Raw genomic sequence first — 12,894 nt, forward strand, 5'->3', positions numbered from 1 at the left:
ATTTAACATTTTAATACCAATGAGGAGGAAGTCATTACCTATTTAAATTTTGAAGCTATAAAAATAAACGACTGAAGTAATAACCTCTTGGTATCTGAACGATAATGCATTTTATCAATATACATGCTTTAAATTATAAGCCAGACTTTATATTAATTGCTCCACAGACTAAAAAAGTTAATTTCTGAAAAACAATTTCCCTTTCATAAAACCATGTTGGTGTGTTTAGTTATATGATTTTCTAAGTGCTGAAAGAAACAATATTCCAGCAATTTGTTGCTGGAATTGGGATGAGATCTTGGGGCGGGGGGAATAACTTCAAATACGCCCAGTTCTTTGACAAATTAATTTGAGTAAACATAGAAGTGCCATGCAAAGAGGAATCATAATATGCAGTGATTGCATTTATGTCTTTGGACGTTGAATTTTTCTGCATGTCTCCATTGTACCCCAAAAGCTAAATTTGTTAAATTAATTTGACGTGTCGATTTTTATATTTTGCAAATTTTACAGCACTTAGTGTAATTTATTTGTCTTGTGATATATTCCACTGTGTCTCGTTCAACTATTAGCTAATAAAGACAAAGCAGAGTTGTTTGCAGATATGTAACCGGTATCCAAATGAACGTACAAAGTTATTTGCTTTGGCTGCAAAGTTTGGTTATCTTGCAGTATACTGGAGTTACTAAAGCATCTTATGATTTTCTTCTGTAAATTGCAGGTTACTCATATTGAACCATGGGAAAAGGGGAGCAGGAAGACTGCAGGCCAGACAGGCATGTGCGGAGGGGTAAGTAGAAGTACGTGCTTTATTTTTAAAAATAATCTCTCAAATTACAAGTATTTATCTGTTTGGAAACACTCACACATCAGACAACATCCGTGGGGAGAGAAACAGTGTTAGCATTTCAGGTTGATGACCTTCTAGTAGAACCGGAACATGCTAAAGCTGTAACGTGTGGGGATTATCAATTGCCTGACGCCAAAGTCGTAATGGGTGGAGAATCTGAGCCAATGGCGGTTTGCACACATTTTTTACATTGTTTTTTTACATAAATTTATAAAGTGCCCAATTCATTTTTTCCCAATTAAGGGGAAATTTGGTGTGGCCAATCCACCTACCCTGCACATCTTTAGGGGTGAAACCCACGCAAACACGGGGAGAATGTGCAAACTCCTCGCGGACAGTGACCAGATCTGGGATTGAACCTGGGACATCGGCGCTGTGAGGCAGCAGTGCCCCCGGTTTGCTAATCCCCGGCTCCTCCAAACCGGCGTCATTGTGGCGCACAGGCCATTGGTGCCTCATTGGCCGTCCCACCCGAGATGCTCCGCCCCCAGTGGACCGAGTTCCTGGCTGCGTGGGGCGCATGTGGTCTCAGCCGGTGTGCTGACTGCGGACTGTGTCCAGCATCGCCACACTTGGCTGGGATTTGTGCCGTTGGCCGGGGAATGTCTGATAGGGCTGGATGGACTGGTGAGGGGTAGACGGGGGTGTGCTGTGGGGTCGTGTTTGGAGGGTTAGGTTTCGTGCATGGCCTGCGCAATCGGTGCATGCCCGGGATCTGGCTGTTTTCGGCGCGATCCGCCAGTGTTTCACGTGCTGCCAGTGCTAGCCCCTCACCAGAATCTGTGAGGGGTTCGCGCCGATTTGCCTGTCGTGAAACACCACGGGTCCCACGCCGGTTACGGCACTTAGCCACAGAAATGCAGAATCCTGCCCATGGCCTTTCCTGGTTCTAATAAAAGTTCATTAATCGGAAAAGTTAACTGCTTCTCTCCCTCCACACATGCTGCCTGAATTGTTGCGTATTTCCAGCATTCTCTGTTTTTACTTCTGATATCCCTGCAGTATTTTGCTTTTGTCATTATGCTTATCTGTCTAACCACTTGATTGCGTACTGATTTGCCCTAACCCACCTAGCGGTTTAATCACTTGAACGATGATTTCTAGTTGATTTCATTTCAGGCATAATCTAGTTGCTGCCAGCTCTCCGTTTTAAAATATGCCTAATGTCTTCAATGATTTGTAAAGTTTCACCATTTTGAGCTGGTTCACATTCAGCACAACGTGAATGAGATGACGATTCTTTTTTTTTAAATTGGAGTACCCAATTTCTTTTTTTTTTCAATAAAGGGGCAATTTAGCTTTGTGTTCTAGGGGTGAGACCCTTGCAAACATGGGGAGAATGTGAAAACTCCACACGAACAGTGACCCGGGGCTGGGATCGAACCCGGGTCCTCGGCAGTGCTAACTGCGATGACAATTCTTGGATTTGTGCAAGCCCCGATGCTGCTGCAGTTTTCATTCGGATTTCTTGAGCAAAAATCTTGTGACTGAATCTCAGAATGTCTCTTTTATCGGCCAGTATGTCTCTTTTCACAGATGGTTACATTATGTCACTTGATTCCAGCTGTGATTTTAAGATTCTCCCTCCTCCATCTCTTGTTATACCACCTCTACTGTCATCCCTCACCTCACCTTGTTGCCCAGGGGAAACCTACTGAAGTGAAGGTTTATTTGATTTGTGTACAAAAATGTAAATAACTTGCTGTGGGTTAAAAAAGACTGAATTCTGATGAACCATACCGAATCACTGGGATGATGGATGATAGGATAATGTAGCTCACCTTGTATTGTCACACATTTCAGTAACAATTTTGTGAAACACACTTCTGATGGTTGTGTGACTTGCCTGCAGCAGTTTTATTTTAATACACCTGTTTTGATCATTCCTCCTGTGTTTGACTCTTGCCCTTGATTTTCACTTTCAAGATTTACAGCTGACCATGGAGAAGTTGAAACAAAATAATGGAACAACTCTAACCACATGAATGTAGGGAAGTTTAACTTCTAAATGATAATGAAATGAATACATCTTCCTTTAACATAAAAACAAATTAGGAAGAGTGGGCTATTTGGCCCCTTGAACCTGCTCCGACATTCATTAAGTTCATGCTGATCTGATTCGGGCCTCAACTCCACATCGTCTGTTCCCGATAACCTTTGGCTTCCTTGTTAGCCAATAATCTATTTATCTCTGCCTTCACTGCTCTTTAGGGAAGAGAGAGAGTTCCAAAGATTCACAACCCTCTTGGTGGGGGAGAAGGAGAGGAGATTACATAGCTCAGAACCTTAGTAGCCAAAGACATGGAACACAAAGGATGGTGATGTCCAGCACGAGGGGACATAGCTTTAAATTGAGGGGAGATAGATATAGGACAGATATCAGAGATAGGTTCTTTACTCAGAGTAGTAAGGGCGTGGAATGCCCTGCCTGCAACAGTAGTGGACTCGCGAACACTAAACGCATTCAAATGGTCATTGGATAGGCATATGGACGATAAGGGAATAGTGTAGAGGGACTTTTGAAGGGTTTCACAGGACGGTGCAACATCGTGGGCCGAAGGGCCTGTACTGCGCTGTAATGTTCTATGGCCAGCCAGTTTAAAATCCAGGATGTGCATGAGGCCAGATTTAGAGTAACATTCGTGGCTTGGGAGGATCGTAGGGTTTTAGGAAAAGGTAGCTTTAAGAGATTTATATTTGTATTGATAAACATTAGAATTTAGGTATAGTTTTAACTGTGTTTAATGTTTGTGTCTGGAAGGGTAAAACCTATAGCTAGATTCAAGCTGGACAACGGTGTTTGTATGTGTTGGAGTTGGTTTCAATTCCAGCTGTCATTTTATTGTGCTTGGAGAGGCCAACGACGTTCAGAGTAAATAAAAAATCAGTGATCGCTTAACAGCTAGGGCCCTGTGAGACAGTTGCTTTTAAATTTTAGTTTAGCTAATTTGATTGCAATTGGAGATAGGTAGCTAGAGAAGACAGTTCTCATAGCTCTGCTAGAATCAATTGATTTTAGAAGGCTAAAGAGCCTTGTTAGAAGAAAAGCCATACTATGGAGTAATGTCTCAGCATTGTTAGAAGAAAAGTCATACTATGTACTATGGAGTAATGGTTGATGGGCGGCACTGTGTTTAGCACTGTGGTCTCAGCGCTTGGGACCCAGGTTCAATTTCGGCCTTGGGTTACTGTCTGTTGAGTTAGCATGTTCTCCCTATGCCTGCATGGGTTTCCTCCAGGTGCTCTGGTCTCCTGCAGTTCAGAGATGTACAGTTTAGGTCGGTTGGCTATGTTAAAGTGCTTCTTAGTGTGCAAAGAAGTGCAAATTCGGTGGGATCACGGAGATCAAGTGGGTCTAGGTAGAGTGCTCTTTCGGAGGGCTGGTGCTGACTCGATGAGCTGAATGGCGGCCTCCTGAACTGTAGGGATCCTATGGTTAAATGCCAAAAATCTAAAGTACAGTTAGTTAACGAAACTAGAGAAATGTACAGAATTTTCTAAGAAGGGTCCCAGGTTCGATTCCCGGCTGGGTCACTGTCTGTGTGGAGTCTGCACGTCCTCCCCCTGTGTGCGTGGGTTTCCTCCGGGTGCTCCGGTTTCCTCCCACAGTCCAAAGATGTGCGGGTTAGGTGGATTGGCCATGCTAAATTGCCCGTAGTGTCCTAATAAAAGTAAGGTTAAGGGGGGGTTTGTTGGGTTACGGGTATAGGGTGGATACGTGGGTTTGAGTAGGGTGATCATGGCTTGGCACAACATTGAGGGCCGAAGGGCCTGTTCTGTGCTGTACTGTTCTATGTTCTATGTTCTAAGTCTGAAATTAACAGAACAGAGGAAACAGGGAGCCAGAACATATTGCCATTCAGCAAAGTCGCAGAGAGTTGAAAAGGCATTGGATCATGAGAAGTTGGAAAGATATCTGCAGTAGTGCTAAGTTTTCAGAAATTACTGTAGTTTGGGAGACATTGGAGGGGGGTGGACCTCGAACAGGAAACCTGAAAGGAGAGTTGCAAAAGCTGAAAGTGTAATTTTGAGGGGAGGAGCGGAGGAAAGCATAATTTAAAAGAAGATTTGAAAGTGGAAGTTGAAATCACTTGTGGAAGCCGGAGTTTAGTGAGACAAGGCCTATCATGGTATAAGAATCATCTCTGGTGCATTTTGCGGGAGGGGGTATAATTTGTAATCAGCGTTAATCTTAAAATCTGTGTGTAATTGTTAAATTAAGGGGAGAGTATTTTTCACGTTGTTAAAGCTAATTGGTGGTCCTGTGACTCTGTTCCTCCATGTTTTTAAAAAAAAAAGTATAAGTTAGTCTTTTGAGCCAGCATTCCGTCCTGGGATCTTCCTGTCCAGTTATAACGCAACCGGAATCATAACAAGGCTGGAGAGATTAAAAGGAAGAAGCAAAAAGCCATGGATGGTTTTGTAAATGCGGATGAGAATTTTAAAATCAAGGCATTGCTTATTCAGGAACCACTAAAGGTTATATTACAAAAGCAAAGAAAATGCTGCTGCTGTAAATCAAATAAAAACAAAAAATGTTGGAGATACTCCGGTCAGGCAGAATCTGTGGGCATACACAAAGTTTAATGTTTCAGGTCAAGGTGACCTGATGAAAGGTTTTCTCAACCTGAAATGTTAACTGTTTCTCTCCACATTAACTGTCGCTAATGGATTGGATTTTGTTTATTGTCACGTGTACCGAGGTACAGTGAAAAGTATTTTTCTGCAAGCAGCTCAACTGATCATTAAGTACATGAAAAGAAATACATACTAGGGCAACACAAGGTGCACAATGTAACTACGTAAACACTGGCATCGGGTGACAGCATACAGGGGTGTAGTGTTAATCAGGTCAGTCCATAAGTGGGTCGTTTCGGAGTCTGTTAACAGCGGGGAAGAAGCTGTTTTTGAGTCTGTTTGTGCGTGTTCTCAGACTTTTGTATCTCCTGCCCGATGGAAGAAGTTGGAAGAGTGAGTAAAATGGGTGGGAGGGGTCTTTGATTTTGCTGCCCGCTTTCCCCAGGCAGCGGGAGTTGTAGATGGAGTCAGTGGATGGGAGGCAGGTTTGTGTGATGGACTGGTCTGTGTTCATCACTCTGAAGTTTCTTGTGGTCTTGGGTCGAGCAGTTTCCATACCAGGCCGTGATACTGCCAGATAGGATGCTTTCTATGGTGCATCTATAAAAGTTGGTCAGAGTAAATGTGGACATGCCGAATTTCCTTAGTTTCCTGAGGAAGTATAGGCGCTGTTGTGCTTTCAACGTGGGTGGACCAGGACAGATTTTTGGAGTTGTGTACCCCTAGAAATTTGAAACTGCTAACCATCTCCACCTTGGCCCCGTTGATGCTGACAGGGGTGTGGCTCACTGGGGCGATGGCTGAATGGGATTTGGTACAAATTAGAACACAGGCACCAGAGTTTTCGATAACCTCAAGTGTGCAGAGGGTGGAATGTGCAAGGCAGGCTGTGTTTGTTGGAATAGTCGAGTCGAGAAGTAACAAAGGCATGAATGAGGGTTTCCACAGTGCAGTCCAGCTGGATTCACCCAACTGGATGACAGTGGGAAGTTATTTGGAGAGAGTGGAATGGTCAGTTGTGTCAAAGGCTAGAGATACATAAAGGACAACAAAGGATAGTTTACCTTTGTCGCAGTCATGTAATTTGCCATTTACAGACAATATGCATTTGCAGTTTTGCTGGGGAAGTGGTTGACTGTTGTTGCTGGCTTGGAGCTGGCATCTGGGTATGCTTTTATTCTTCCGTACCTTCATGTTGAACTGCTTGAATGGTTGGCTTGGCTGTTGCATTGATCGGTCGTTGCTGCTACTTCCTTATTTGCAGGATAGATGCTTCTTTCTTCACTTCATGTGGGGTGTCGAATATATATGTTAAATTTTCAACAATGGATCCTTCATTCCCACTTGTTTCACAACTTTAGCCAAAGTTTTGATTACTTCTTTTTCGAGCTTGCAAATCTTTTCATTCAGCTCAGCAGACACTTTGGTAAGTTGAGTTGTTGTCGTCTTGAGTTATCTGGAGAACTGTCTTACAAGTTTGACAACTTCACTTGGGCATTCAGTTTGGAATGTTTCTTGCTTGGTCACTGATTGCTCTTTAGACTCTTTTAGTTAATTTTTAAAATCCTCAAGTGTGGTTCTTGGAATTCTTCTCATCGGCTTTCAAAGTCTGGATTTGCTCTTCCATACGACAGATCTCATCAATCATGATGTTTAGGTTGGTTTGGAGTTCAACAATTTAATCAGTTTTGGTTATTCTGCAGTCAAGCAACTGTTCTGATTCTTCTGCAATTCCTTCTCCTGTTCCAGGTATTTTTCATGATATTTACTGGAGATATCTGATGCTTGAAGTATTGTGAGCAGTTTTGCGCCCCGTATCTAACCACTGCAACCATGCAACCCCAAATGCTCCTGAAATATTTAATTATCTTTTTCCTGGCGAGCTCGTGGACCTTCTCAGACTGGGTTTTAATGACGTATTTCTTTCAAACAGCATCTAACATTAAATTATTTAAAGGGGTCTCAAAAGTTGCTGCAGCCTGGATTTAGCTCACCATTGCAGATTTTATCAAGTCTGCATTCTGAAGCTGGACTTCCAAAGGCGATTCAGTCGATTCATCTGTTGCAGAAAAAAATATCTGCCTTCAGCTTCCAGACCTTTCTTGGAACATTTTTCTGGTGCTCTCTTTCAGCTGCGCCCTCTGATTCCTTTGAGAGCTTCTTTCAGGTCAGAAAGACTTGTTGAAGTTTTTCTTAATCTTTTAGTGTTTCAGTTTGTCTAAGCATTTTAGTGAGGTTCGAGGTTTTAATCCCATTGTTGCCACCATGCTAGGAGGGTGTTAGTTACAGAATGGCATCTCAAATAAGTCTCTGTAGCCTTCTGTAGAGTAACTAACTCTTTATTAACTGCTAGAACTATTTACACATGCACAGTAAGGGGTACAGGCTAGAAGCTGTCTCCATGCTGAGCTCTATTCATGTCTGTAAAGCGCCGCACACGTCTGGGTCATATGCATTCTTACATCACTGTGGTTGGTACTGTACTCAGCCCTTCATTAACCCTTTATATACCAGGCTCTCATTCTCCAGCTACAATATTTTATTCCAATGACAACAACCTCAACAGTGCAACACTTCCTGTAGTATCATCCAAGGTGACATGTTCAGAATCTCTGGATTGGGGCCTAAAACCATAAATATCTGATTTAGAGGTTGAGACTGCTACAACTGAGCTAAAGCCGATTTCTTAGGATTGAAGAATTCCAAACGTGTAGCAGGTTTCAGCAATCTAGGGTCAATGACAGTACATATAAATAAAAGCTTTCCTGAAGCTAGCCAAATTCCTTGTTTGCCTATTTTACAATTGTCTCTCCTAGTTCTGCAATTTTATCCATCTCTATTCAACCAGGATTTATTAATTTATTATTACAAAAGTCTCAAATAATTTCTTTGCCAAACCAATATTTATGTCTTCATGACACATTATATCAACAGCTTTGTTTAGTACCAAAGCTGCACATCGTATTCCATATGTGGCTGCATTTGGGATCACTACTAAGGACCATGTCCAGTAATTTATTTCCTGAACCTTGCTGAGTTTATAAAAAAGAAGTACATCTGTTATGACCACAGGACATCCCAAAGCTCTTTACAGCCAGCAAAGTAGTTTTGAAGTGAAGTCACTGTTGTGCTATCGGAATTAGTGAGGAACCAATTATTGATTGTATCAGCAAACATTTCTGTCTTGCTCCTCTCTAGCCTTGGTTACTTTCCTTGGTCTGTTTAAAGTTTGGTGCTTGAAATCCCTTACAGGGCCAAAGAATACTACAGCACAGAATGAAGCCAATTTGACCCCTTGAGTCTGCACTAGCTTTTTCAAAGCGCAATTCAGTTAGTGCCACTGCCTCGCTCTTACTCCATGTCCTTGCAGTGTTTTCTCCAAGTATTTATGTAATTTCATTTTGAAGACTATTGAATCTGCATCAACCACCCTTAACAGATGATGCATTCCAAATCCTAATCACCCGTTGCATAAAAGGGTTTTTCTTCATGTTCCTTTGCCATTCATAAATCTGTGCCCACTGGTTATTGACCTTTTAACCATTGGAAACTTACTTTCTTTACTCGTATCTAATCCTTTCATTTTAAAGACCCCTATCAGATCTCCCCATGGCCTTTTCTGCTCTAAGGACATCAGCTCCAGTTTTTCCAGTCCACTTAAAACTAATCTCTCATCACCGGAACAATTCTAATAAATTGCTTTTGTACACTCCAAATTCATCATGTGCACCTAAACTAAGGTGGCTGGGGTTGGGCACAATACTTCCTGGGCTGAACTCGTGTTGATATACATTTAGCATAACCATTTGGCTGTTGTACTCCATCTCTATTTATAATAGCCCAGGATACCATATGCTTTATTAACTGCATTTATTATCTGACCTACCACCTTCAAAGAATTGTGCACAATTACACTTGTGTCTCTCTCTTTGCATCTCTTTAAATCTTCTAATTTACTCCCAAGTTCACCTTGCTGAATCTGTTGACCTTAAAGGCAATACATTGAATCTGTTATCGTTAAAGTCATTATGGATCAACATGGGACCGCGTACACCCACGTTGTTATTGCTCCTTTTTGAATTCTCTGCAGCTATTTAACTGAATTTCAGCAAATTTATTTATATCTGTAGTAATACTGGTGATGCAAAAGCTGCCACATTCCCATGTACATTGAGTTTGGCAATGCTGCTCATTATATATTGATTCATTTGTTCTGCTGGCATTGGGTTCATCATGCCTGTTGCCCAGATAAAATATGGGCGGGAATTTCTGAATGTATTCTCATGAGTGTAGTTTATGAATCTACTGTGTATATACACAAATGTAATAATTTGTTAGTCATGAAGGCTCCGCCTTCTCAACCGTGCCCATTGCCTGAGGGTAGTCATCCTCGGGTAAAATCATCAGTCAGATCTCCCCCCTCAAAGGGGAAAGCAGCCTATGGTCATCTGAGACTATGGTGACTTGGTATCTTTTACCTTTACACAAATTTAATTTATTTTTCTTTGACTCATTTCTACCTACATGTAAAGTTCCTTTCATCTGTTGTTCTTCAAGGTATTAAGGTACCTTAAAACTGCTTTCTATGATATTAATCATGCTTCCAGAATTCACACAACTGCCCTTTGTGCAAAAATATGTTGTTCCAATGTGCTGTGTGCACATCAGATTATGGAGTTAGCAAATAAGAAGGCACAATTACTTAAGCTTTCACCCCCTTCCACTGAACTCAACTCTTAACCTATGATCCGTTCATACATGCCAACATACTGTCCCCCTCCGACCTCTGAAAAGAGAGTCCTGTCCAATAAGGATGATGGAGGAACCACTGAGAAATCTGTGGGGGGAAAAACTCTTAACGAAGCTCCGCACCTAGAGGAACCTAAACATGTCCAAGCCCCTCAGCCCAAACTTTTCTCCTGCAGCTACTCCAGGCTGGCAAACTGCCCCTCCAAGAATAAATCTCCTACTCTCCAGCCCTTTCTCCATGCACCAAATGTGCTATCGAGCCACGCCGGCTCAAAAAGGTGGTTAGCACAAATGGGAGCCAGCCTTGATGTTGCCCCCAACTTGAAATGCTGGCGGAGATGCCTCCATTTTTGTAGCGTGGACCAGCACCACTGGGTTCGTTGAGTACCATGCCGGCACCAACGGAAGTGGGGCTGTTACCAATGCTCCCAAACCTGTCGCCCTACGTGACCCCGACTCCATCTGAACCCAGAGAACCCCCGGATCCTTGCGCCACCCTAACATCATCTCCATATTGGCTGCTCAATAATAGTACAGCACATTTGGCACTGCTAGATTCTCTTCCTGTTTCGCCCCCTGGAAGGCCTTCTCTGAAACCTCGGGGCCTTATCTGCCCAAATAAAGCCAGAAATAAGCAGCTCGACCCTTTGGAAAAATGACTTGGTCAGGAACAACGGGAGGCGCTAAAATAAAGATCTTGGCAAGATGTTCATAACCGATTGAACCCAGCCCACCGACAACGTGAGACTATCCCACCTCTGCAAGTCCACCTTAACTCTCCTCACCGGGTTTATATAATTCAACCTCCGAAGTTACTCCCAATCCCCCGCCACCTGGACCCCATAGTATCAAAAACTAGTCCCCGCTACCTGAAATGGCAACCAATCTCCAATCCGGCTCCGCCCACCTGATGCACAGACCACAAAATATTCACTCTTCCCTATGTTCAACTTGAAACTGGACAAGGCACTGAAGCTCCCCAAAATACTCGTACTATTCCCTATGGATGACCCCGAGTCCATAATGTACAGCAGGAAATCATCTGCATATAATGACACCTTATGTTCCACCTCTAACGATCCCACGCCACGCACTTGAGGCCCTCGACGCAGTTGCCAGCACAAACAACATGGGGGACATAGGACAGTCCTGCCTCATGTCCTGATCCAATGGCAAAGACCCCGAGCTCATGGTGTTGATACAAACGCCAGAAAATGGGGCCACATACAGCAAGTGCACCCACGACACAAACCCAGGTCCGAATCCAAACTTCTCCAATACTGCGAAAAGATACCCTCACTCCACCCAATTGGACCCCATCTCTGCGCCCAATTATACAACTATCTCCAGTACCGACCTGGCCACAGGGTAAGTACCACATTTAACAACCGCTGCACGTTTGACAACTTCCAAGCTGTCGCAAACCTCTCTGATCATCCCCTATTACCTCTGGAAGGCAAGGCTCCAGCCTTAATGCTAATAACTTGGCATCTACATTTAACAGGGAGATTGGGCGATCCGACCCACACACTGGGTCCTTGTCCTTTTTCAAGAGCAGCGAGATGGATGCTTGCCCCATTCACCTGAGGAAGGAGCAGTGCTCCGAAAGCTCGTGTTTGAAACAAACCGGTTGGACTTTAACCTGTTGTTGTAAGACTTCTTACCAAAATCTATGGGAGGACCCCCCGGGCCAAAAAGTTGCTAAATGTGCCCAGCAACAACGGACACAACTAATCTAAAAACCTATCATGAAGTTCCACCAGGAAACCACCCAGTCCTGGTGCCTTCTCTGCTTGCATGTGCTTCACTGCTATCTGAATCTCAGGCCCAGTGTCACCTCCAGCTCTTCTCGCAATTCCTCCCGCATCTCGGGGAAACTCCCTAGGATCTCTGCCATCCCTCGTTCGTCCTGATGGCTCCGACCTATACAACCTCTCTTAAAAGGCCGCTACACACTCCAGTTACCTTATCCATGGTGGAAACTAGCCTACCTCCCAGATTCCTAACCTGAACAACCTCCCTGGCCACCTCCTGCCACCTTAATAGTGAACCAAGAGACAGCTGGCCTTCTCCCCATACTTGTACACCACCCCATTTCCCTGGCCTCATTTGTCTGTGGGCAGGAAGCCATACTGCATTTGCCGTTTTTTCCTGCACATTGAAAGTGCCAGGGTTGGGTCTCTCGCATACTTACGATCCACCTCCAGAATCACATCCACCAGTCTCACTCTCTTTCTGCCACCACCAAAATCAATTGGTGGCTATCCAAATCCAACACTGTAGCCAGCAGCTGTTTCATAAACGATACATTGTCCCAATTCAGGGCGTACACATTCACTAGAACCACCGACTTCCCCTCCCGTCTATCCTGATCAATTCCCCTCCCGTCTATCCTGATCAACTATAACCCTCTCCGCCTAGAACCAAACTCTCTAATTAAGATCGCTATTCCGCGGGCCTGAGTGAAACACCTGGCTCACCCAGGTGTTCCGGAGCCTAGTCTGGTCGCGTATCTGCATGTGAATCAGCTATTACCACCATAATGCGTCATACCTTCACTGTCAGTTCCTTGGCTCTGGCCCAACTTTCACATACAAAAACCCCCTAGCTCTCGAACCTGTCCCAGTCCTTTATCCTTGACAAAGCTGGTGCTAATTTACAGGGTATTTACTTGACTGGTCACTTCCAATTCACTCGGTGTAGAGAACTCATTTGGG

At 43.7% G+C, this 12,894-nt stretch overlaps 1 protein-coding gene across 5 annotated transcripts in view; it reads left to right on the forward strand.

The window, feature by feature from the left end:
- The window catches only part of prpf38b (pre-mRNA processing factor 38B), a 38,420-nt gene that overhangs the window by 6,884 nt on the left and 18,642 nt on the right, over positions 1–12,894 (forward strand). For 3 of the 5 annotated variants that reach the window (XM_038794782.1, XM_038794781.1, XM_038794783.1), the window contains one exon: positions 722–790. In XM_038794782.1, the coding sequence (XP_038650710.1) occupies positions 722–790 (69 nt within the window). Of the gene's footprint in view, positions 1–721; positions 801–12,894 lie in introns of all 5 variants that reach the window. The other 2 variants (XM_038794785.1, XM_038794784.1) reach the window with 1 other exon arrangement.

Source organism: Scyliorhinus canicula, chromosome 4 (assembly GCF_902713615.1).
Source record: "Scyliorhinus canicula chromosome 4, sScyCan1.1, whole genome shotgun sequence".
Taxonomy (NCBI): domain Eukaryota; kingdom Metazoa; phylum Chordata; class Chondrichthyes; order Carcharhiniformes; family Scyliorhinidae; genus Scyliorhinus; species Scyliorhinus canicula.